General features: G+C 43.2%; 1 protein-coding gene across 3 annotated transcripts in view; it reads left to right on the top strand.

Moving 5' to 3' along the window:
* MAP4K1 (mitogen-activated protein kinase kinase kinase kinase 1) overlaps positions 1 to 26,810 on the top strand; it is an 89,397-nt gene that overhangs the window by 56,546 nt on the left and 6,041 nt on the right. For all 3 annotated transcript variants that reach the window (XM_040442840.1, XM_040442842.1, XM_040442841.1), the window contains exons 3-25: positions 6,704 to 6,794; positions 8,125 to 8,189; positions 8,272 to 8,327; positions 8,731 to 8,778; positions 9,230 to 9,272; positions 10,317 to 10,389; positions 10,497 to 10,628; positions 10,738 to 10,800; positions 10,892 to 10,973; positions 11,534 to 11,653; positions 12,384 to 12,459; positions 12,535 to 12,596; positions 13,328 to 13,383; positions 16,957 to 16,998; positions 19,369 to 19,435; positions 19,528 to 19,687; positions 21,165 to 21,247; positions 23,224 to 23,308; positions 23,401 to 23,477; positions 24,114 to 24,174; positions 24,254 to 24,356; positions 25,104 to 25,162; positions 25,262 to 25,365. In XM_040442840.1, the coding sequence (XP_040298774.1) occupies positions 6,704 to 6,794; positions 8,125 to 8,189; positions 8,272 to 8,327; positions 8,731 to 8,778; positions 9,230 to 9,272; positions 10,317 to 10,389; positions 10,497 to 10,628; positions 10,738 to 10,800; positions 10,892 to 10,973; positions 11,534 to 11,653; positions 12,384 to 12,459; positions 12,535 to 12,596; positions 13,328 to 13,383; positions 16,957 to 16,998; positions 19,369 to 19,435; positions 19,528 to 19,687; positions 21,165 to 21,247; positions 23,224 to 23,308; positions 23,401 to 23,477; positions 24,114 to 24,174; positions 24,254 to 24,356; positions 25,104 to 25,162; positions 25,262 to 25,365 (1,808 nt within the window). The remainder of the gene's footprint in view (positions 1 to 6,703; positions 6,795 to 8,124; positions 8,190 to 8,271; positions 8,328 to 8,730; positions 8,779 to 9,229; positions 9,273 to 10,316; positions 10,390 to 10,496; positions 10,629 to 10,737; positions 10,801 to 10,891; positions 10,974 to 11,533; positions 11,654 to 12,383; positions 12,460 to 12,534; positions 12,597 to 13,327; positions 13,384 to 16,956; positions 16,999 to 19,368; positions 19,436 to 19,527; positions 19,688 to 21,164; positions 21,248 to 23,223; positions 23,309 to 23,400; positions 23,478 to 24,113; positions 24,175 to 24,253; positions 24,357 to 25,103; positions 25,163 to 25,261; positions 25,366 to 26,810) is intronic.

The following is a 26,810-nucleotide window of genomic DNA, read 5'->3' as shown; positions in this document are numbered from 1 at the left end:
ATGTGAACAGCCCCATAGAAATGAATGGGTCGGGATTCAGTGCGGGTGCAATGCGTTCAACTCACACATCGCATCCGCGCGGAATACTCGCCTGTGTGAAAGGGGCCTTATAGTTTTTCCTGTTATGGGCGAGCAGTGCATTGTGGGAGCTCAGATGACTTACACAGGGAAAAGTTGGAAAGAGGTCTCTTCCAGAGAACCGTCTCGCTAGTGCCACCTTCTGTTCGCCGGGAGATCCCTCTTTCCATATTTATTTTCCCATTGAGCATAGCCACTAAGGGGGTGATTTATGAAACTGGTGTAAAGTAGAACTGGTTTAGTTGCCCATAGCAGCCAATCAGATTCCACCTTTCATTTTGGACAACTCCTTTGGAAAATGAAAAGAGGAATCTGATTGGTTGCTATGGGCAACTAAACCAGTTCTACTTTACACCAATTTGATAAATGACTCCCTAAGTATCCATACACAGCTGGTCTACTTAAGTGGTTCTCTGGGAATAAGGACATTTTATCATGTGCCTGCAGCCTGCCTCCCTAAGCTGAAGATTCATACCTACCTGCTCCCCGCTGCTCTGGTCCTCCACTGTGTCCATGTTTCAGTCCCCACACCTGGTTTAGCATGGACATAATCTCATGCTTACCTGTAGCCAATGACGGGCTTCAGCGATGATGTGCTGCTTGTGGGCATGTCAGTGCCGAAGCCAATCATTGGCTGCAGTGGAACATGTGACCATGTCCATAAGCTAGGTGTGTGGACTGGAACATGGACACAGTGGAGGCAGCACGGAGGACCAGAGCCGCGGTAAGCAGGTAAGTATTGATCTTCAGCTTAGGGAGGCAGCCTGCGGGCACTTACTAAAATGTCTTAATCCAGGAGAACCCCTTTAAGAGACCTAGTACCTAAACAGGGATAAGTTGTTAGGTTACTTATTTGACATCAAGATGGAAATAATTTGCTGTCTGTTTCCAATGACAACCGGTAGAATTGCTAAAGCAACTACATTTACATCTTGTGAAAACAAGTAAGAGGGTTGCCTCACTATTAACGGGGTATTTTCTCTTCTGGAACTTTGACCTTCAGAAACCATGGTTCCCATACCTACCTTCAAATCAGAGAACATAGGTTTCCTGAAGCCTAGTATACTTGGAACCCGAATAATGGCAGGATAGCATAATAGTTCTTAAAGGGGTTGTACAGGATTAGAAAAGCATGACAACTTTCTTCCGAAAACAGCTCCACACCTGTCCACAGGTTGTGCGTGGTATTGCAGCTCTGTCCATTTCACTTTATTGGAACTGAGCTGCAATACCAACCACAAACCGTAGAAGAAGGGACGCTCTTTCTGTAGGAACGCAGCCATGTTTTCCTAACCCTGGACAACCCCCTCAGTTCAATAATCTTCACAGCTGCAGCCAACTCTCATTCTCTTATGAATCATGCAGGTGAAATGGGATGTGTGTATGTAGGTGTGCATGAAAGATGTTCATCTGCCACATCGAGGGAGGACGTTCCAGAGCTGAAGTAGTTAATATTATTGGCTCCTAGTTTTTAGAAGAAACAACTCTGGGTAACTTCTTTGTGGTTCGTATGTGACTTCCTTATCAAAATGTGCTCCTCAGCCCCACGCCCTGCAGCAAGCAGCAAAGTCCCACACGTATCCTGCGTCTACAGGACATATGTCTCAGAACAGATTTATCAGCATTAGGTCTCTTGCACACGAACGTCGTGCATTGGGGACCGCAATTTGCGGTCCCTAATGCACGGGCAACGTCTGTGCGGCGGCCGGGAAGGATCGAGACCCATTCACCCATTCAACTTGAATGGGTCCGTGATCCGTCCGCACCGCAAAACAAATAGAACAAGTTCTATTTTTTTTGCGGTGCGGAGGCACGGACAGAAACACCATTGAAGCACTCCGTAGTGCTTCCATGGGGTTCCGATCCATGCTTCCGTTCCGCATCTCTGTGATTGCGGACACATTCAAGTGAATGGGTCTGCATCCGTGCGGGCCGCAATACGGCCACGGGCACACAACGTTGGTGTGCAAGAGGCCTTAATATGGGTCTCAGATAACTTGTGTCTTTTTAAAGCTTCTGAGTAGATGCATCTAGGATCTCTCCTAATTTCCTGACTGCAGGTACATAATACTGTATTGCAGTTTCAGGTCTTCTTAAAGGGGTTTTATGAGATTTGATGAAAGTTTAGTTGCTGGGTCACTGCAAAGGGTTAAAGGGGTTGTCCGAGTTATGAAAAAATAAAAAATATATAGCACTGTAAATCTGATGAACAGCAATATATAACTAAGCTAAGCAAGTTTTAGGCAAAAAAAACATATATTTCCCTGGTTCTCTTCTGGCCCTTTGTTTACCTGCAGTAACAACAATCTCTGCCCCTCCCCCTGCTCTGCAAAGGGAGTGAATACAAGTAATGCCCTGAGTGACATGTCTGCATGCTGGGATACTCAGCAGCATGTTGTATGTGTAGAACTAAAGGTCCCAGCTGTACAATGACACTGATACACACAGGATCTTCCCCTACATGTTCTTGTGCAATGCTCTGCAGAACTCCTCTAGTCTGTCAGCTGCTGTGCCCAGCATTTGTCTCCTCACTGCCTGCAGCTACTCATTAAAGACTGCAGCCCTAAGTCTGTGCTGCTGAAGGGGTTAAAGTTTTTCCTGAAGAATCAAGGGAGAGGGCAGACAGCAGCAGATGGCAGTGCAGGGGGCGTGGCCTGTACAGTGATGTCTCGTGTAAAGACACATATATGCTCTCTCAGGCTTGTGCACGAAACATCATCAGAGCAGGGAGAGAAGCTGACATCACAGGTCATGTGACCCTCAGTGAAATCTGACAAAGCAGCAACTGCAGATAAGTAAGTGCATGGTAAAGCCTTTACATTTCATTAGTTAGAAACATACAAAGAACAGAAAAATAACTCAGACAACCCCTTTAATGGATCTACTGTTATACTGTTAAGTGAAATGTTGTGATTTGTTGTATTTGTGTACCTAATATTAATGTATAGACAATTAAGGGTTAAAACCTTGGCTTATCTTGTTAGGTTGCTAGGAGATGGACCTGGGCCTTCCCCCTAGTTAGGAGAGTTTAGGTCTAGCTGAGCTACTATGAAGAGCTACATGTTCTAGCTCCTGAGAGCTAGGGCCGTGTTCAGAGGACTTCCATCTCTGAGGCTTCTACAGCCAGGGAAGCACTTCAACCATAACAGTGGTCCAGAGAGAAGGAGGTTACAAGGTCCAGAATCTACAAGGCAGTGCACTGGAGTCAGACAGTAAGGTATTGTGCTTGTTTATGGTAGAGAGAGTTTGCTGTTGTGAGAAGGAATATTGTCAGCGTACCCTTCAACACTTTTGAGATGGTTTGGCCAGCCATGTCTTAAATCTGCTCACCTCATCCTGGAAATTTGCAGAAACATTTACCAAGAACCTCCTTGCCTGCATGAGGTTCTGCTGAGAGACTTTAGAAGCACAGCGGGAAGGAGGACTACAACCCCCAGTTATTGCTCCTGTGTTATATGCCTTGGAACAGTGCCTTGCTATTGCTAGATGTACTACTACTCCTAGTCTGGCCTGGTTACTGACTCCACTATACATTGGCTGTTGCATCCACGCTCCTACATTGTACCCTGCCAAACACCTATCATCAAGGGAGCCCCAACTACCACCAGGCAGGTGCACCAGGAGTAGGGATTGCCCCAAGGGAAGGAAGGGTGTGCCCTCAAGTCACTGCATGGCCACATGGAGGGCCAGAGGAGAGAATGCCACCGTGGACTGCCGAGTATTGTAACCAGTATCTAGGCCACAATCGCCACTATTATCCTGCTCCTGCAGCTCCCTGGTGAGCCGTGGCACCTGCACAGCAGCACTCCTGGCCATGAATGTGGAGGACACTGGAGAATGACCAAATAATCCATAGTTCTCAGGATTGGTCAATGCCCCACTAGTCGGACCCTCAGTGACCAGAAAAAGATGATATACAATATATTCTAGCAAGATGCCACATTGCTCTAAATAAAAAGCTAGTCTAGACCAATACTATAGGGGGCGATTGAAATCTTGGCTTTTGTTAGCTATTGCAGGTTAGATATTTGCATGGGTGTCCGGTATTTATGGAGACATCATTTTTTCATTGTCCTAATGCATTTAGAATAAAAAATATAAGCAACATTGGAAATAATATTTACACTATAAAGTGTCTTACTATTTTGTGCCTATAGGTCCTATGCAGACCTATGTGTCTCTAGCAAAATCCATGTAGATAGGTCCTTCAGTCACACACTCCCTTCCACATACCCCATACTTGCTAACATATTTTTAGCAGATAAGCAAGAAGTAGGAGACGGATCAGACTACACATGGTTTTTGTAGTCTGTTACCATGGAGACACATAGATTTGCTTAGGAGCTGTAGACACAAAGTTGCTTCAATTCTCATGTTAGATGCAATGGAGCAAACAAAAAAAATGGGTTCGAAAGGTGGAAATATTATCTTAGAAGCCAAGTTCTCTAATGTTTATGCTGATCACCAGCTGTAATACTGGAATGGGACAGTGTTTTCTAATTTTCTGTAGGATGCCAAAGGTGTAAATAACATTTTAAAGGAGTTTCTTGAATTATCTAAATACCTCCCAAAAGGCAGAAATTGTTATAAAATAATACAAGAAGGCATATTAACCTAGTTCATCCTTCTCCACTTGCAGCAGTGAACGCTGTAAAAAACAAATATACAATGTCAAAATCGCTGTTCTTTGGTCACTTTGATTGCCAAAAAACTTTGACTACAAAGCGACCAAAAGGTCATTTGTATCCCAAAATGGTATCCGTAAAGACTACAAAAACAGCCCTCACACTCCTCAATCAGCAGAAAAATAAGAAAGTTATGGGTATGTTATGTTGTAAAAGTAGTAAAACCAAACTAAATTTAATATCGCACAATTGTTTTCTTTTCCATTCCACCTCACAAATAATTTTTGATGTTTTTCTGTACATTACGTATATGATACAATAAGCAGCGGAGAAGGTGAAGCTAAAAGCTGCTCATACGGTAGACTATGGCGGCAGGGTTATTATTGTAGGCTTTTCTGAGGAGGTGGGTTTTAAGGTTGCTTTTGAAGGTTTCAATGGTGGGAGAGAGTTAGATTTATGTGTGTGGTGAGTTCTATAGAAATTAATTACGTGTAGTACTCCAGACCTGGGGGTGCTACAATTGTATATCGTTATCTTATGTATTTTATATTGTATGTTTGCCCGTTACTTGCAGTAAGGAATGGATGGCAATGGTTGGCAGGAACAGGACTAACCACCCTGTTCCTCCCCTCTTGGTAGGACTGGGCTGGTCCTGCTTTCTGACAAGACTTGGAAGGGAGAGGAAGCACACTGCTGAGCTCCTGCTCCTGAGAAGGATTCTCCAGAGAGAACAACCAACATTTATCTTTAAGTAAATCCTTGAGAAGACAGACAGCAGACGACCAGCTGAGACCAGCATTTAAAAACACTGCTGTGAGGTGAGGGACTACGGCTAAGACACCCATCACCCAAACGACTACAGGCCAGTGCAATACAAGTGCTTGACTGCAGCAAACTAACCTTTTTCCATCTTTCTTACTGGTGCCAGAGAATTCAGCTTAAAACCTGCTGCCATTGGATGTATTAGAAGTCTCCATGTTGCATTTAGTAAAAAAGACTTTTATACGTTTAATTCTGGCTTTCTTATTCAATTCTACATTGCCACTGCATCGATCCTTAAGGAGCAACGGCATGAAGGAGTACACCGTGACGCAACACTTCATCAGGGCCACTACCACTCCCGTACTCTTGCACTGGTTCCTCCAGGGCCTGCTGCATATGTGATCTCAATGCCTGGGATTCATGTTGACTCTTTCAGGACTGGAGTCTTTAGCTGAACTCCAATCAGGGCAGCTTAGGAAGTTCTTATGTTCTTGGTCATTGCTTGGGTCTCCTCCAGGTTCTCCAGTTTCCTTATCGAAATCCATAAACATATTTACTTTCGATGGTTTCCAAGACCGGTTGCATGCACCAGAGATCTAGAAACCAGGTTGTCAGCCCCACTTGGGCAGGGCCTGATGTGAGTGCAGATAAGCACTTTGGATTCATATAATGCTGCCTCTGCTGTATGTAGGTGTTTGGTTGGTGCATTCTTTATGTGTATACATTTTTGTTTGCCACATGAAGTCTGCTACTTTTAATGGAAAGTGAGTAGGAGCAGAGAGCTGTGTGAGCGGGCATAGAGATCACTGGACAGTTCCTATCATGTACAGTGTATTAACCATTTGCAAGGAACTGCATCATTTGTCTACCCTGATCACAATGTGAAAGACTAGGGCCAGGGATGTACATAGAAATTACTGGGCCCAAAGCAAGAATCTAAATTGGGCCCCCATGCCCCATTCATAGCCCCTCCCAATACCCATTCCTGGCCTGTATAACCTCATACAGTGAAGAATACATGTATTCACCTCATACAGTGAAGTGCTGTAGCTGCCTGTAAATGCAGTGGTCTCCTTCACTGAACGAGCAGCCGACTGTCGGGATGGAACACTTCCTTCCCGACAATTGGCTATTCAGTCGGCCCGTCTAAATCCACCTTTACACTGACCAACCAAAAGTTAGACGTTGACAAGACAATGAATCCCCTAATCCTTGCCACCTGTCTATTTATTTTACAGAAGAAGACTTCTCTGTAATCCAGCAGGAGGTTATCATGCTGAAGAGCTGCGCTCACAAAAACATAGTGACATACTATGGAAGCTACATGAGGTGAGGATCTTCTAAGATTGACTAGACATTGTCTCCAGAACAAGACTGGGCAACACTAGGTTTCCATCTTTTGTCTGTTGATTAACTCTATAAGACTTTGATTTTGATTAAAGAGGTTGTCTGCCACAGGTATTAGGGCAAATTAAGGCAAAAACATTGGACTTCAAAATCTGTACACTTCTTTTTACCCGGAGTTGAGCTGTATGTCCACATTTCGCATCTCTCTAAGCTTTATAGGTCAAACAATTATGTCAATTGGTGGTAATAATTAATTGCCAAGGCAACTTTTGTGTGGCAATCATATTTTCACAGCTTTAGCCAGGGGTGTAACCAGAGAGAGGGCTATTGGGCATGTGCTAGGTGCCCTTGCCAACAAGCCACTTGTCCTTCCCAAGTTTATTTAGACACTGGACTAGGCAGTGAAGTGAACTTTTGCCCGGAGTTAAACAAAGTCTAGCTACAACTTTGATTTGGTTAAACGATGTTCCACTTGGCAGCAGTGGTCACCTTCCACTATATTAATCATGGCCAAAGAAGTTGAGATATGCCTCAGTGTTCATCTACTCAATGGGGGCGATTTATCAAAACAGGTGCATTTTTCAGAGCTTCTTTGGAAAATGAAAGGATCAGTCTGATTGGTTTCTATGGACAACAAAGCCAGTTTTCCTTTGAACCAGTTTTGATAAATTTTCCCGTTTTAACCTCCCAAGTAACATTCTAAGGTTGATATTTTGCCAAACCAGGCATACTGCCTGGTAGGGTTGATCATGCTAATTAAAAAGATACCTTTTTGATGTCTGCAGGTACAACTGTTGCCAAGATATCAGCATTTTTAGTAATATGCAAATGAGCTAGTTTGAACACCAAGGGGCTGACTGAAGCCCTTGGAGTGCTACTTTTGTAACACTCCTCTTGTTCTGTGAACTTCCATCCCCTTTGCTTGTCATTTAAGGGGAGCACCCAGATCAATAGGGTGTTCCAAATTTGGTGCTCCAAGAGCTATAGACTTCCCCTTGGTGCTCAAACAAGCTAATTTGCATATTACTAAAATGCATATATCTCAGCAACAGTTCTACCTACAGAAATAACAAAGGTATCGTTTTAATCAGCAGGGTCAACCCTACCAGGCAGTATGATTTACTAGGATTGATCATGCTGGGAGATGCTCTTTAATGGTCCATCAACTCTTCACCAACACTTTTTATTAGTCTTCATTTGCACAAGCAGAGATATGGACAGTATGCTCTGTCGGCTTCCATCACGTTCTTCCATATATAAAATAGAGAGCTGTGTTGCGGTCATCTGATGTTTCTTTGTACCTAAAATTCAGGGCAAAGAAGTTGTGGATTTGTATGGAGTTCTGTGGAGGAGGTTCTCTGCAAGACATATATCAAGGTAAAGAAATGTTTTAATTATAAACGTCTTATTCTTGCTCAGGGTAGAGTTGTCTAACAAAGAAATGTTCCTTTTTCTCTAGTTACAGGAGCACTGTCTGAGCTGCAAGTTGCTTACGTGTGTAGAGAAACCCTTCAAGTGAGTGCATATGGTCCAACACAAGGTCTATTAAGTTTCAGAAGCTGCTAGGTAGCGTTGCCTTTGATTTTACTTACCACGGATGGGTCCATGGTAATTGAGGCACTGGGGCAAAACATTGGATGGGAGCTCTTCTTTTTTATAGGAGGTGAGCCCTTTCCCTTTTTTGGTAGTAAAATTATATATCGCCGATCCATTACACTTTGTAACAGTGGAGAAAAATGTGAACCATGCTGGTGATAGGGTAGGTCTCTCGGAGCAAATACCCTATTTGCCCTCCCTTTAATCTGGTCCTGTTTCTACTGAACTTCCTAATTTCTGGACTGTTGGACTAAAGGAGTCTTACTCTACGTATAAGTACCATACATATAATGGAATTGTAACCACATTTCTATGTTAACAGGGTTTATCCTACCTTCATAACCAAGGGAAGATGCACAGGGACATTAAGGTAGGTGCCAGTTGCAGTTCTTATTATTTTTGGAAAACGCATAAAAACTGTAGACGAATTAAATTAAAATTTTACTTCAAGCACCCGTTATTAAAGGAAAAATGGGATGGGATATAATTTGGTAACTACAACAAATCCCAGAACCCAAACAAATTGGAGTAAACATCTGCCTAAAATGTCATTGAGTGGTGAGGGATGCAGCTGAGAGAGCAACTGCAGGGGCCGGCATACCCTACTACACATTCTAATGATTGTCCAATCAAACGCTATCATAAGGAACTTCAGGGGTCAAGGGAGGGTCTGGCGAGCCGTTCAGAAACCCTGCCTTGGGCACCAACAGAGTTTATCCCTCCTCTGCTCTGACAACCTCACTTGACTTTGGCACTACTATGCATGCTTGCCTTATGATCCATATTAAACCACTGAAAGTCGTTTCTTCTTTCATTCCCAGGGAGCCAATATTCTTCTAAATGACAGTGGAGATGTTAAATTGGGTGAGTTTCAGTGATTGTGAATGTTGTTCATGTCCACCTAAGAGAAATATTAGACTGTGTAATAATCTGAAAACAGAAAAATGACTGAACTTCTCATTATGGGTCAGTGAAAGGAGTACATTTACTCCAACGATCAAAAGATTTACTCTGGAGGACCTGGCGTGTCCATAATATACTGACAGCCCATTCATGTTAGTGAGTAGCATGTAATTCCTTCTTTTCCCTGTGGTGGCACTGCAGTGGAAATTAACACTTCATCAGCTTATTTTCACGGGAACCTTTGTGATTGCCCAAAGTGAACAACTTCTTCATTGTTTTGGAGAAATATGTTGTCAAGTTGTTGGACCTCTTATCCCACAAAGATCAATTTTTTAGGGTGTCTTAGGCTCTGTCCAGTTGACATATTGATTGTGAAATCTCATGTAGCTTTTCGCCACCAGTGTATGCCAAAAGAGTGACCTTTTGGCAAACGCTGGGCCGTATGCATTGGCATACCTTTTTTTTTCTACGTAATAATAAAGTGTAGTCTGCTGTGCTCTCCTTGCAAATGGATGGAGTAGAAAAAAAACATATACCATGCACGATACTTTTTTTTGAATGAGGGGACATGTATGCCACTATATACCATAGCCATCTCATACAGGCGGCAGAGCCACCCGGCAGGCTGGATAGTGCCGCGTGCCCGCCAGACCCCAATAGATTTATAATAGAATCCGGCGGGAATCTGCCATTCCCCGGCTTTTATCACTGCGCGCAACAGTTTTTGTCAGTTTGGGGAGCGTCCGGATCCCCTCCAGTTCCCATTGTAGTCAATGGTTTCTGGCAGTGAATTGCAGTATCTGGCCAGGCCGGATCCGTAGAATTCTGGCAGGCTGTTCGTCTGCCGGATTGCTCTGCCGCCTGTGTGAATTTAGCCTTACTACTTCCCATTGGGGAATACCTTCAACGTATACCTCTAATGGAAGGGAAAAATGAAGTGTGAACAGATCCTAAAGCCTGTGGTGGAAGGAGAACATACTAAGACCTTGGTGATTTATTTTACAGCTGATTTTGGAATTTCCGCTCAGCTCACAGCAACTTTTGCTAGAAGGAATTCCTTCATTGGCACTCCTTATTGGTAATGTATATTACGCAGATAACACTAAATATATGTTGATATGTACAGAGACACCAATGGTTTTGTGTTAAGCCCCGTGAAGAACTAGGATCTTTCTATCCATGCAGGATGGCTCCAGAAGTGGCCGCGGTTGAACTGAAAGGAGGATACACAGAACTATGTGATGTCTGGTCTCTGGGAATCACGGCCATTGAGCTTACTGAGCTACAACCACCTATGTTTCATGTACATCCCTTGAGGTTAGTGAGACGGTTTCTAATTATCTCCCTGATATCTGTAGGGTAGATGTAGAGTTCTACATCTAATTTATCTAGATAGTTCAATTGAATCTCTATTCTTGTATTGTAGGGTTCTCTTCTTAATGTCTAAAAGTGGTTATCAACCCCCTAAATTGAAGGATAAGTCAAAGTGGTGAGTAATGTCAGGCTAAAAAAGTATTAGGAAAGTGCACTTGCATTACGTTCTCTTATGCAGTACCTAGTATATACTCTTGGTTTCTTAGGTCTGCTGCATTTCACAACTTTATCAAGGTAGCATTAACTAAAAACCCCAAAAAGAGACCAAGTGCGTCCAAGTTGCTCACGGTAAGTGCAAAGAAAGTGCAAAGAAAATTTGGTGATATATGCTGTCTGTATACAATTCTCCTGGTAGCTGAGATGTTCTCCATCACAATGGAAACCCTAAATCACCTGCTAACTATCTCAAGGAAGGTCTCATTCCTATACACTCTCTGCATTCTCTTTCTCAGCCGCTGGTATCTGTTGCCACCTTTCTTTAACCCTCTTTATTTCCTACATTTCAGTTTCTTGTGAGGCCTACTTTACTTGCCTGTATAATCTTGATCTTTGGGCATGGCCTTCTACACCATCCTAACATTTGTGTCCATATTACCACCATTCTCCATTCAATTTGTTTTTTAAATGAGGAATAGCATTGTCTTCAGTACTAATCTTGCCGTAAAAACAAACCCAAAAGAAACACGATGAACCCATTCCCTTAAACCAATAGTATCCCTCACCATTAGCTGAAACCCTTTTCACAATGGATCTATCAAAGCAATCATAGATCTTTTGATCTTTAGATCTTTTGGTTCACTGCTGGATCCCCTATGTGACTTTTTCCTGCCTTCTCTACTTCCTTGCAGCATCAGTTCGTCGCCCAGACAGGACTTGGTCCTTTTCTTACGATGGAATTGTTGGAAAAACTGAGAAATCCAGAAAAGAATCATGAAACTTCAAATGCGGAAGAAGAGGATGACATAGAGGTGAGTTTGTTGATGAATCCAGATAATAGCAAAAGATGAGATGTGAAACTCCATTGCACATATGGTAAGAAGATTATCACAGGGCATATCGACTCCAGCAACATTAAAAGGCCAGATCATTTTCTTAATTCAGAGGAAATTTTATTAGAGATTATCTCATTGAAAAGACCTCCCTGATCTTGATTCTGTTCCTCGCTTTTAGGAGGACAACCACTGTAGAAGGCAATTCTAATCTCAGATGGGCATCCCACAAGTAATTTAAAGGGTGGTCACAGTAAACGCGCAGGTTTTACATCCTGTGTAGCCACGTCTGTACTTGCGTAGCAAGAGAGCAGGAATTCCAGTAGAATTCTCAAGATTTTGCTCTTTGTGCATAAGTGGTAACATAGTAACATAGTACATAAGGCCGAAAAAAGACATCTGTCCATCTAGTTCAGCCTGTTATCCTGCAAGTTGATCCAGAGGAAGGCAAAAAAAAACTGTGAGGTAGAAGCCAATTTTTTTAGGGGAAGAAAATTCCTTCCCGACTCCAATCAGGCAATCAGAATAACTCCCTGGATCAACGACGTAAGACGGTAGACGAAGCTTGAAAATTTTTGTAGCAGAAAGCTGTTTCAAGATCATGAATATTCAGTAATCTTCAAGATGTGGCTTATGACCTCTAAGTTATACAACATAAAGGGCCTCTTCTACATAATACAGTGAATTAACATAACTTTCTGCCCAACAGTTCCTATCAACCTTTTCGCGAATCCTCTCGAAAAAACGTCTCCCGAAAGTTGGACGTTCATCATCAGACATCCAGTGTGAGTAATGGTGATGACTGTTGGGTATTGAGATGAAGCTAGAGAGTAAATTAAGACGTCGTCTTTGTCTTGTAGTGAATCAGATCAACTTAAATCACCCTCCAAAAGCGAAAATGGAAGGACCAAGTGTTCCAAAGGTAACAAGGAGGATAATCCCAGTTATCCTCATTATTACTCTTTGTGTTATTACTCTTTGTGTCAGACTTGTGTATTGTCACAGGACCTTTATATGGTCACATTTAGGCTCCATTCACACGTCCGCAGAATGGGTCCGCATCCGTTCCGCAAATTGCGGAACGGGTGCGGACCCATTCATTCTCTATGGGGCAGGAGTGGATGCGGGCAGCACACAGTGTGCTGTCCGCATCCGCATTTCTGGAGCGTGCCGCCGATCTTCCGGCCCGCGGCTCCGGAAAAAAATAGAACATGTCTTATTCTTGTCCGCAATTGCGGACAAGAATAGGCATTTCTATAAGGGTCCGCAATACACTACGGACATGTGAATGGACCCTTACCTTGATCCTGTTCTTGATCCTGATTGATACTGCAGAACCCAGTGCAACAGAGATTACTAAGTATAAACCCCACCGATTTCAGCAAGCACCATGCCTTAACTTAGCCAAATAGGAATAATACCAGCCAGTTCCTCTGCTTCTATGTGTCATAGACCAAGCAGATATCGATATCTACTGATGGAAGCTTTATATTGGTGGGGGGGGGTTGTCACAGTTTGATAATTTTTTTCAAGAAATGTTCCCTTTAAGTGAGTTTCAGTGTATCACTCTAGAACACTATAAAGCCCCCTATACTGGGGCTTTCAATAATTTTTTGTCCAATTCATGCAGTATTTCTGACACGTTTTCTTAAGGCTGACCTAGAACCTAGTCAAGCTCAGAGCACTGCCAGTACAGCTCCATATATCAGGTAAGTAAGAAATACATACTTCTTCTTGTGTGCCCTATACCACAGTACCAGCCCATATAATCGACAGTTAAAATAATCTTTAATCCTAATCTCAGATGAATCATTAATCTCTGTCCTAGAGGACCTCTGCAGTAAGATTGGGTGGAGTGATGATTCATGCGATTCTGATCTTCTTTGTGTGGTGCCAAATCAATTAGATGAGAATCGCATGAATTGCGACAACATCTCTGAAATATTGGAGAAGACTTCCAGTAGTGAAACAATGTGGGGGAATTAACTGTCTTCAATTTGACAAGGCAGGTCAAAGATGGCCCAAGTTAATCACATTGACTGTCTGATAGATTCGACACATGTTGGACGCTTCCCCTGATGTGTCATCTTGGTTGGCTTGCTTTCGACCAATATTTGGCACAAAAATTGTGCACACCATTAATAAATCTGGTGCCTTTTAGAACTACATTTATTCATGCCCACTTTTACTTTTCAAAACTGTCTAATGAGGTGCAAAAAGTATAGAAAGTAAAACACATAAAAATATTCTTCATCAACGTGTATGGCAGTTTTTTTGACATGAGTTAAAACTTTGATGCATTAACTTAATAAATCTTCGTTATTGTCTTTCCCACAGATACCCCACTCCTCAGCTGCATGTACAGTTGTGTTCAAAATAATAGCAGTCAGACATCACTAACCTGATCAACTACTGTTTTTGGTAGAAATTATATTTCTACATGGCAAATAATTTACTAGCAGGTGTAGTAGAGTAATAGAAATCCAACAGACCCAACAGTCATGACATGCATGCTGCTGATTCTGTGTAATTGAATCATTAATTTAAAGGGGCATGTTCAAAATAATAGCAGTGTGGAGTTCAATTAGTGAGGTCATTCATTCTTTGAAAAACGGGTGGTAGTTATTGACCTTATTTAAGGAAGGAAGGAAGCAAATGTTGTACATGCTGGTTACAGTGCATTTCTCTCTGAAATTTGGAGGAAAATGGGTCGTTCCAGACATTGTTCAGAAGAACAGCATATCTTGATTAAAAAGTTAATTGGAGAGGGGAAAACCTATAAAGAAGTGCAGAAAATGATAGGCTGCTCAGCTAAAATGATCGCAAATGCTTTAAAATGGCAACCAAAACCTGAAAGATGTGGAAGAAAGCGGAAAAACTACCATTCAAATGGATAGAAGAATAGCCAAAATGGCAAGGACTCAGCCAACCATCAGCTCCAGGAAGATCAAAGAAGGTCTAAAGTTACCTGTGAGTTCTGTTACAATTAGAAGACCCCTATGTGAAGCCGAGCTATCTGCAAGAAGCCCCCGCAAAGTCCCACTGTGGAAAAAAAGACATGTGCTGAAGAGGTTACAATTTGCCAAAGAGCACATTGACTGCCTAAAGAGACATTCTGTGGACTGATGAAAGTAAGATTGTTCTTTTTGGGTCTAGTGGCCGGAGACAGTTTGTCAGATGACCCCCAAACACTGAATTCAAGCCACAGTACACTGTGAAGACAGTGAAGCATGGTGGACAAGCATCATGATATGGGGATGTCTCTCATACTACGGTGTTGGGCCTATTTATCACATATCAGGGATCATGGATCAGTTTGAATACATCAGAATACTGGAAGAGGTCATGCTGCCTTATGCTGAAGAGGAAATGCCCTTGAAATGGGTGTTCCAACAAGACAACGACCCCAAACACACCAGTAAACGTGCAACATCTTGGTTCCAGACCAACAAGATTGACGTTATGGAGCGGTCAGCCCAATCCCCGGATCTTAATCCAATAGAAAACTTGTGGGGCAACATCAAAAATGCAGTTTCTGAGGCAAAACCAAGAAATAGAGAAGAACTGTGGAATGTCGTCCAATCATCCTGGGCCGGAATACCTGTTCACAGGGGCCAGAAGGTGGTGACTCCGAGCAACACAGATGTCCAGAAGTTCTCAGAAACAGCGGTCATACAACTAAATATTAGTGAAGTGATTCAAAGGAAAGCAAAATCTTCAAACATTTCTCAGTGAATGTTTGAATGTGTAAAGAAGAACCCAAACACTGGTAACAGTTTAATATTTTTTTTAGGGGAACAACACAAATTTGATATATTTTTCTTCATGTTTTGATTTGGAATAAAATGTGTAGTGTTCCCAATACATTTGTGTGTATGGAAATAAAAGCTATTAGAAGGATTTTGATCATTATTACCTTTTTTAAACACACTGCTATTATTTTGAACACAACCGTATACTCCCCATTCTAGCACTGGGGACCAATGCCATCTTCTTCATCAAAGTACAGATGAGGAAGTGTTGGTGGCTTTCTACCGACAGTTTAGCTCTATTAACTTAAATCCTGACGGTCTACCCAATAAATGTTCTGGGTATTTCCCACATTGACCTTTACTTTTTTTTTACCACTGAGGTTCCCGGGTCTCCTCTTCCCTTGGGTACTCTCACTGGCTGTCCTCAATGTTTGCTGAACATTGAGGACATTTCCCACTCTTCTTTCCCAAACTGCCCTTGAGGAACTATCGGGACACCCCATACATGTTAGATTGTCGGTTGGTCCCGCCAAAATCAGCAGGTTCTACCAACATTCATCTAATGTGTATGGATAGTAAGAAGTAGGGCCAACATCACAAAAGTTTTTCAGCTGTTGGGGCCCATAAGTAAGTTAAAGGGGTTATCTGGTGGATAAAAAGGGGCCGGAATGGGTTGAAAACCATAAACCAAGTAATACCTGGCTGAGGCGGGTCACCAATGCGACCAGTGATCAGCAGTTATTTCCTATGTGTCGAAAGGTACCCAAAAGTATAAACTCATGTGGGACTTGAGAAAGCAACAGAATGGCAGTGGCGGGGATCGGTGAGTTGACTGTTGCTTTCAACCCATTCTTCCCCTTTTATAAATCATCTTTCACCCACCAGACAACTCATTTAAAGATGAGGGTAGATTGTTAAACGAGGAATGGGTTGGGTTCTCACTCTCGGATGGAGTTCCGTGGACCATGGAATGGTAGAAGCCATGTGTGATATTGTATGGAGTGGATAATTAGCTCTAATCTACATAACATGATGAGTACTTGAAAGGGGTTGTCTCACTTCAGCAAGTGGCATTTACTATGTAAAGAAAGATACTACAAGCCACTTACTAATGTATTGTGATTCTCCATATTGCCTCCTTTGCTGGCTGGATTCATTTTTCCATCTCATTATACACTGCTCGTATCCATGGTTATGACTACCCTGAAATCCAGCAGCGGTGGTCGTGCTTGGACACAAAAAAAAAAAGCATCGACCTCTCTAGTGGCCAGGACCATAGGAGTGCACATAGGCTGGTACTTTTTCCTATAGTGTGCAAGCACGACCACCGCTGCTGGATTGCACGGTGGTCATAACCATGGAAATGAGCCATGTATAATGAGATGGAAAAATGAATCCAGCCAGCAAAGGAGGCAACATGGACAATCACAATACATTAGTAAGAGCCTTGTATTACCTTTCTCTACATGATAAATGCTGCTTGCTGAAGTGAGACAGCCCCTTTAATATTCTAAATAATTTGTGTTACAGTTTCTGTTCTGATGAAGATGATGACTATGATGATGTTGACATGTAAGTATGAGGAAGAACAAGTGATATATAAGAACAGAAACTAAGGGTTTCAGTATCACATCTTCTCCTGAAACGTACACTCAAACTGACATCCTTAAAGGGGTATAACAAGAGAAGAAAAAACAAAAAACAGGAGACAGCACGTCCAAAGTGGTGGAATTTAATCTGGATGCAACGTTTCGGCAATGCTTGACAAAGGCTGTTTTTGAGCCGAAACGTTGCATCCGGATTAAATTCCACCACTTTGGACGTGCTGTCTCCTGTTTTTTGTTTTTTCTTCTCTTGTTATATACGCTGGATTGGGGGTATTTTTACCAACCCCCTGGAGACGTGCACCCACCACACTGTTACCAAGGAGTGCTGTTCATCCCTGTTTTTTTGCTATCCTTAAAGGGGTATTCCCTTCACAGACAATGGGGGCATATCGCTAGGATATGCCCCCATTGTCTGATAGCTGCGGGTCCCACCTCTGGGACCTGCACCTATGCTGAGAATGGAGTCGGGAGAGTGGTGGCTGGGGGACCTCAGGGTCCGGCCACCGCCAAGCGCTATCCTCATACAAGTGAATTGGAGTGCACCGCGCTTGTGTGGCCACAGCTCCCATTCATTTCTATGGGGCTGACTGAAATAGCCAAGCCAGCGCTCTGTGCGACTGTGCATGCGCAGTGTGCCCCCTGTCACCTTCCCAGCTCTGTTCTTGGAGTAGGTGCTGGTCCCAGAGGTGGGACCTGCACCTATCAGACAATAGGGGCATATCCTAGCGATATGCCCCCATTGTCTGTGATGAGACAACCCCTTTAACCTCCTTCATTGTATAGCAGATTCCCAGGCTCCTTCTTCCTAAGGATCATATGGTTCAGTGTGATGGCAGTAAGCTTTTGTTCACACCTTGTTTTTTTTCCACTCATCAGAGGTATACAGCATGTTTACTTTTTGTGCCCCCCCCCTTCCCCCCCATTTTCCTTCGTAGATTGTAAGCTCTTGCGAGCAGGGCCCTCACTCCTGTAAGCTCAGTTTTATATTAGTGTCTCTACAGACATATGTTGACAATTGTAAAAAATATATATAGATTTTTTTACTGTACTGACTATACTGTGCTATATAATAAAAAAGAATGCAAACCCTGCCAAGCTTATGGCAAAAGGAAGTGTTTGGTGTATGTGCCAGGAGATTTCTCATCACATATGCCACCTGCGTAAAAGAAATGAGGTCGGAGTAGAAGCTTTCCTGATCTTTTTCTTACTGGTGGTTTAGTTTCTCATACTTTCTGATCATTCTGCCTTCTTGTTTGTATACGGCGCTGCTGTGTAAAGCATGGGGGAAAGACAGGATAGCAGTTTAATCTTGTATTTAGATAGCAGGTGGATTTCTGATTGTCCTACAGTCATAAAGATTGCTAAGCAGATCTTGTGGCTGGACATATAAAAGTGAAGTGAACCAGAAAGTGACACCAGTTATATGTTCTGAACTTGGTGCCCAGTTTCAGTTATGCTGTGACCTCCCTGGCGCCATTGGCCTCTGAAGATGTGGAGCCTCAAGACCTCTATGTGACTCCAAAATGAGGGAAAACATACAGAGACCCTCCTATGAGTTGTACCAGAGGGCCATATATTAATCCTATTCATTGCACCTTATAATACTAAGGGCTCCTGCCAGGGACGTAACTACCATAGCGGCAGAAAATGCGACTGCTTTGGGGCCCAGGGCAAGAGGGGGCCCAGTTGGGATCATCACCTTTTCTACTTTATACCCTCTAAAGGAACTACTTTTAGCAAATGAGGCAGTGGAAAAAATGGCTCAAGGTTTATTCAAAGGGGTTTAGGCGGAAACCCTTCTGGAGCCTGGTTTGGTCTTTGATATGGGGCCCTTACTTTTCTATGTACGCCACTGGCTCCTGCACACGAAGATAAGGGCCCCATGCCCGTGCTGTGGACCTTAATGGGTCCCGGCCCTGTACATTCCGTTTGTGGATGCGGATCCATTGACTTGAATGAGTCTGCGATCCATAAGTTACGGCAAAAGATAGGACATGTCTTATCTTTTGCAGTGCTGAGACAAGGACCCAAAATCTCACGGAAGTGCTTTGTAGTGCTTCCATGGGCTTCCGATCCGTGCCTCCACACCACAAAAAATAGAAGATGTCCTATCTTTGGTCATATCTTGCGGATAGCGGACCCATTCAAGAGTGCACACAGCCACTGTCCATATATTGCAGAAAAATAAAGTCTTGTGAATGGGGCCTAATGAGCATAATAATAGTGCTACGTGGCAGCTTATGACATGTTGTCCCCAGCTACATCGCCATCACAAGCAAACCCCATTAATTTTATCTTATCAATCTTCCAATCGAATTGGTATGTTCCTCCAAAGACCCGGCAGCATGGATCTCTACAGCGGCTCATCTCCTGAGGATTCTCCTCCTCCATTACCTCCTAAGGTGAGCCCAACCATTGACCTCTGGACGTTACCTTGATTCATTTCCATACATGGTGCATTGTCTCATCACCTCCATTTCTCCATTCAATACAGCCCAGATTTCGCACTTCTTCTGCTGATATAAAGAGAGAGCAGAACAGACTGCACACTCCCACCACTCTGGTCAGGTGCTACAGCGGGCCAAGTGTACCAAGAAGTCCAGCTCAGGCCTCGCCGGAGAGCTTGAGGAACCAGTTACCTGCTGCCAGTTCCGGTAAGTGGTGGGAAGGGAAGTGTCTGCTTGAGGAACCAGGGAGAAAAAGGAGAATAGAGGGAGCTGGGAGCCTCGTATTCCATGTATTAAGATGCCAAGTGGGAACTTTGAGATCCCAGTGAGATCTGCCATTTTTTATCTCTGGTGGCATAATTGATACCTGAGCCAAGTACATAAAGCATCAAGCACAAGTTTTGTATTGATGAAGAGCAAGATAACCGGTGATGGCCAAGTGACAAAGCCAGTCAGTGCCACCCAACAAAGTGTAGGTGCAAAAGCAAGCAATGCAAAAGATTCAGTAGCACCCTGCGAGCCTTAAGATATACGTAAACATTGGATATATGTCTATAAATTATATGTCAGGAGACAAGTTGTTGAGAGTCCAAAAGAACATGCCACTATCCAAGGCCCTATGTACTATAGAAGCACACCAGGAGGCTGTTGTAGAGCTCCTGAAGAGACCAAGGATGGTCTAATCTGTTATTTAATGAATAGTGAAAACTTCTGCTGGACTCTGCTCTTCACATGCCCTGCAATGTGAAAATTTAATGGAAAGGAAATGGGACAAACAAGTCCTCCTGTCTCAGGTGTTAATGGGAATGGTGGTATTAACCAATACCTGAAGGGGGCCTGGTTTTAAACATACGGCCCATTCACCTCTATATACCCTTGTTCTTCACAGATTGCAGAACTCTCTTGTAGTCTCCAACACAAAACCATCGATCTCATGCCCATCACAACCCCACAAGTTAGGCTTTTTTCACATGGTATTATGCAGTGCCCATCCAAGGTTTCAGTCTCGTCTTGGATGTATACGTTTATTAGATGCAACTGAGTGGGATCCATCTCTCATAGATGCCCATGTTACAAAACCATATACTATGCAGTATGTTTTTTCTACTGCCCTATACTGTAGAGTAAAAAACGGTATTCCTGACAGGTACCAGCCCATCCGAGGCCATACGGACACTCTTTCTGCCTCTGTTGGTTGAATGGGGACCTATAGGTCCATTTCACGCACTTTCCGGGAGGTTTCTTGGCACATACAGTACTAAAGCAGTGTGAATAGCCACTTAATGTCTCTTGTTACTGAGGCTCGTACATTACCATAACCTACAACTCTTCCATTCCCAGTTCCTGCAGAAGACACAAAATATGGAAACTCACCAATGTAATCTCAGAGCATGGAGAAACTGAAAAAGTTAATGCATTGATATATTTCAGATTTCGTAGGCATCATGCCAATAGATTCAGGTGCCTCAAATTTTACATGGCAGCTCACAGATTTCTGTCAAAAACTTGTGGCATGCTCCCATGTACTGTAGGCCATATTATTGGTGTAATGCTTCTAGTAGGGACCATGGTACCTCACAGAGGCAATGCATGATGACACAATCCGTGCACAGCCGTATTACTCAGGCCTATAGCTTGCTATTTTGTGATGGCTAATACCCCGTCTGCATTTTTTCCACCCCAGAACCGTCCCTCTTAGTGCAAGATCTTCCGAAAAAACTGCCTCCATCTTTGCCCCCAAAGAAAGGAAGAATACAAGCAAAACAGGTAAAACAGATTATGTGGTGACCGTCCTCTATCTAATTCCAGTTTAGATGAGAGTTACTGTAGTAATCATGATGTTAGCACCAGGTGTGATATATGCCTTATACGACCTCTGTGTACACTGTGTGCGTTTTCCCTTGAATGCTAATGTGCAGGAATTTAATTACGTAATGCGTGCAATTTTGTATGCAGTTGGGCAGTAGCCAAGGAGGAGCACCGCAGCCACCGCAGGGACAGAGTGACTCCCACATTCAGGACAGCTTCCAAACACTATGTCATAGATCTTGAAAACCAAGTAACAAAGAATACTTTTGTTACTTGTGCCATCTTTAAATTTTATTTAAACATTTTTTTGCATGAAAAACAAGTTACTTTTGTAATTCACTTTCTGTTACAAAATAGCTCTAGTTGTCAGATAATCTGTTATAATTGAGCCCCCTGGGCTTTAATCTGTATAGAAATGTGCACATTCACCTACTGAGGTGGTCGCACATGCTCAGGTCCATCCTTCGACTGCAACCAGCAGTTTCTACTGTTAGAAGCTGTGACAGTTACAGGAAGAGAGCTGCAGCAGAAAGGACTCACACCTTGAGCTGTGATAGGGAGAGAGCTGCAGAAGAAAAAACACACCCCCTAAGCTGTGATAGAGAGAGAGCTGCAGAAGAAAAAACACACCCCCTGAGCTGTGATAGGGTGAGAGCTGCAGAAGAAAAAACACACCCCCTGAGCTGTGATAGGGAGAGAGCTGCAGAAGAAAAAACACACCCCCTGAGCTGTGATAGGGAGAGAGCTGCAGCAGAAAGGACTCACACCTTGAGCTGTGATAGGGAGAGAGCTGCAGAAGAAAAAACACACCCCCTGAGCTGTGATAGGGAGAGAGCTGCAGAAGAAAAAACACACCCCCTGAACTGTGATAGAGAGAGAGCTGCAGAAGAAAAAACACACCCCCTGAGCTGTGATAGGGTGAGAGCTGCAGAAGAACCCCCCCACCCCTGAGCTGTAATAGGGAGACAGCTGCAGCAAAAAGGACATATCCTTTGAGAAAAAAAACACGCCCCCTGAGCTGCCCCCTGAAGAGAACTGAGCTCTATTTTATCGCCTCATTCTTCCTCTTTATGCCTTCTCCTTCCTCCTCCTTAGGTTATGCACAAGTTACTTGCTGGGAGCTGGTAGAAACCTCCACTTATTTCTGTGACAGCTGGTGACCCTTTTCTGACTCTTAAGCTTACACATTGCGGAAGCCATGGTGTAGAAAGCTCCTGCTTTTCTAGGAGGTTTTTAAGACTGTTTCGGGAACTTTCAGGAGCTTCTGTCCTTGGAAGTTGTGTTTTCTAGGTTTGGTGTTAGGACTTCATGGCTAAAGGTGGATTTACACGCGCTGTGAAGCCTCAGATTGTCGCTTCCTTCCAGACAGTTGGCTCCTCATTAAGTGGAGGCGAAGCGCAGCATGCATCGATCACCTCCACAGTATGAAGATGAGGGATCACTATTGCAATCGCTCGTCCTCATACAGCTGCATTGTTTCTGGGCAGCAGATCACTGTTTAGACAGCACAATCTGCTGCCCAGAAAGGATAATTTCGGTGCCTGCATGAATAACAGGATTTGCTCGATTATCCGGTGATCTGCTGCACCTTCAGACGTTCGTTCCCAATAATCTGACCGTTTAAATCCACCTTAATTGTACTTTGTGATGTCTCGGGCCATGGGACTTGATGGATATAGCTAGAGGTTGCAAAGTGATTTCCATTCAACCCAATATATTGAGCAGCCTAAAAATCTGCAACAAAACTTGCTTGTGATACATTTTATTTTCATTGTGGATTTTGGGAAAGATTTAGCCATGGATTTCACCCGCTACATTGAAATGGATGAAATCGGTGGTGAAGCTCTGCAGTTTTCCCACGACATTTAGGGCATGCTATGCGCTGAGTGTAAACCCGGCCTATAACCTTTGATGTGATGTATCTCTATGTACAGACAGACTTCCAACTGAAGAAAATCTTTAATGGGTGTCCCTTAAAAATCCATTCGGCAACGACCTGGGGTCATTCAACCTCAAAAGGTGGGAACTGTCACCAGTACAAGCAGTTTTGTGTTTTTTTTCTTGTGTTTTTCTATTTTTATTTGCCTTTTTTTTTTTGTTGCATATTTTAGATATACATGTAATACTGGGAACCGAGCAAGGAATCTTCACCTTAAACCGCTCAGAGTCACAGCCATCTCTAGACCTAGTAAGTAACCAGACCCAAAAATAGCGGGGCCCTGTCCAAGAGGAATTAAGGTCTGAGATGAGGAGATTCAGTAGATTGGGGCTGCCCATAAATATGAAAATAGTAAGTTTGCACATTAGACTTCTCTTTTGGCTGTTGTGCATGGACAGCTTAAGACTACTCATAGAGGGATCTAGTGGTTGGCCTGAAAGATGGTTCTTGCAAAATCCATCACTTGTGGGTGACAGACAAGAAAATCTGTTTAAACCAGAAGACAACCATCTACTGTCGAATTGCATGGTCTAAAGCCTAGTTTCTTAGCCTGGAATGTGTACCTGAGGTGGTACACACCATGTTTCTGTGGGGTCATGCTGAGCTTTTCATAGATGCAGCACAATGTATGATCATAATCCTTGGGATACTTTGATGGTAATTTATCTGAAAGGTAGATTCTTGACCTAGGAACTTTTTGCAGTTTAGGGGCCATGGACATTCTCTGTACTTACATGGGTCCTAGAGTGCTACAGATGGCACTCTAGAACCCATGCTGATGCTTATGTTTTTTGTGCATGGTTCAAAACCTACTAGTAGTTTGGTCACCACAGGCCTTTATATTATCTAGATTATACATTTTTTTTATTTTTTTCATTCTCCAAGTTATTTCCGGGTCGGACAACATGGGTCTACTCTATCAACAACGTACTGATGTCCATCACAGGTAAGGAAGAAAAGGGCATCTAATAAATTTCTGAAAAACGTATAGGATTATGTCTAGATGTCTCGCTGTCTAATTTCAGGTAAAGTCTCCCAACTATACTCCCACAGCCTTGTGACTCTCCATGAGCAAATTCGGAGAGAATGTCGTTTGGGTCATATTCCTACGCATAGACTCCTGCCCAGGTATATTCAGTAATGAAGTGAAAGAATAATACCAGATATTTATTTCAAAGAGTTTTACACCCTTTAGATATTGGGAACCCGATGGGTTGGGGTCCAACACCTGGCATTCCTCACTGATCAACATTTTTTGGCAGCCGTCAATGCTGGAACCAAAACAGTGGACAGAGCCAAAAGCAGAAGGCTCCATGCACTGTGCCATCGTACTGCAGCTCAGATCCCATTTACTTGAAGTGTGGGTGAATGTTAAAAAAAAATACATGGGTGGTAGAGTCCATATGATAAAATGGTTCAATAAATGTTGAAGAATGAGGATGGGCTCCAGAAGTTGGAGTGAGATTTAGACTGGTGGCATGGTTTAGGAGTTGAAAATGAATGTTATAGAATATAAAAGGGACAACAGCACTGTAGTTTTTTAAAATTGTTATACTTTTAGAGAACATGTAGATGCACCCTGTACGATGGAGCAGGGAATAATGTCCTATTATGGACCTGTAGGCAGTGCCATAGTCTCTTCTAGAAGTGATGGTCATGCTGGTGGGCTGGAAGTCATGTTGGAGACCTCTGGTCTAGATGACTTTTTCTGAGGGTGTGCATATAGAGTTGACAGAGTACTACACTATTTAAGATAATATTTTTAGGCAATGATTTGCCGTAATATGTACAGTATTAAAGGGGCTTCCTCTTTAGAGACAACCTCTTCGTCTGGCTCAGCACCCTAGAGTTTTATTATATCTCTATTTGCTACAGGAAGAAATCTGCATCCAGCAAAATACCAGACACTAAGGGCTGCAAAAGTTGTTGTGTGGGTAAGATGTCTCCAGTCTCTACACCATTGACTTTATCTTCTGTGACCACAGTCTGCTGCATACTTCTCATTCCACTTCCATTATTTTGGTCATTTCCAGCTCACAACGACACATCAGGCAGCTGGTTCCTTTGTGCCGCTCTGGAGGCCTCAGTACTTTTGTTGGAATGGTATCAACCTCTTGAAAAGTTCATGTTGCTAAAGGTAATAATCTTCAATCTTCCCTTCTAAATTTATATTTTAGTCTGTGTCGTGCCATTCCTGCAGAGCTGTGATCTGTGACTACAGTTTAGCTGCAGTGTCTACAGGAAGTGTGGGCTAGTCTGATAAATATAAGTAGTCTGAGACCCCCCCCCCCCCCCCCATCTCGTCATACTGCTTAATCTGTCCCTCTTCTTGCAGCTCAGCCCTCTCTGAATGGCTGCTGTGTAGAAACACAAGTTTGGCACAGGCTCATCAGAAAGTCAGTGCATGGAGGGCACTGAAGAGCATTGAAGTTAATGGGGCTATTCACATGACCGTTTAACATTACCAGTGAATAGTGGGTGTAAAAAAAAAAGGACTTGTTAGCCATACGAACCGTATTTAGACAGGGGCGCACCTGTCTAACGGCCTTCAAAAACAGGTACACCTAAAGCCATTCAGGGGATAAAATGAAAAAAATATATATATGTCTGATCCACATGTATGTGTGAGTACACGCAATCCTCACTGCAGGCTTTAGTACCTAACACTCCAAGCTTGGTGACATCACATGGTGGGATGTCATCACGCTGGGAGCACAGGTCCTGCTACCACCAGTAAGGAGTGAGGGTTCAATCGCATGCAAGTGAATGAGGTGATTATTTAAAAAAATAATAATTATGGATCTGTTGACATTACCAGGGCTAGGGGGTCTGTGGCACAACGGAGCACAAATATATATAATGAGGGGCACTAAGGGGCCATTATTTATACTGAAGGGTCTCTGTGTGAGGAGTTATTCATACAGAGGGGCACTATAGTACCATTATTCATACTGGAGGACACTATGGGGCCATTATTCATACTGGAGGACACTATGGGGCCATTATTCATACTGGAGGACACTATGGGGTCATTATTCATACTGGAGGACACTATGGGGCCATTATTCATACTGGAGGACACTATGGGGCCATTATTCATACTGGAGGACACTATGGGGTCATTATTCATACTTGGGGACACTATGGAACCATTATTCATACGGGGGCACTATGGGTCCATTATTCATACTGGGGGCACTATGGAACCATTATTCATACTGGGGGACACTATGGGGCCATTATTCATACTGGAGGACACTATGGGGTCATTATCCATCCAGGGGGAACAATGGAGCTATTATTCATACTTGGGGACACTATGGAACCATTATTCATACGGGGGCGCTATGGGGTCATTATTCATACTGGAGGACACTATGAGGCCATTATTCATACTGGAAAACACTATGGGGTCATTATTCATACTGGGGACACTATGGGGCCATTATTCATACTGGAGGACACTATGGAACCATTATTCATACGGGGGCACTATGGGGCCATTATTCATACTGGGGGACACTATGGGCCATTATTCATACTGGAAGACACTATGGGGCCATTATTCATACTGGGGGACAC

This window comes from Bufo bufo, chromosome 8 (assembly GCF_905171765.1).
Source record: "Bufo bufo chromosome 8, aBufBuf1.1, whole genome shotgun sequence".
NCBI lineage: Eukaryota > Metazoa > Chordata > Amphibia > Anura > Bufonidae > Bufo > Bufo bufo.
This window is presented reverse-complemented; position numbering and strand designations above follow the sequence as displayed.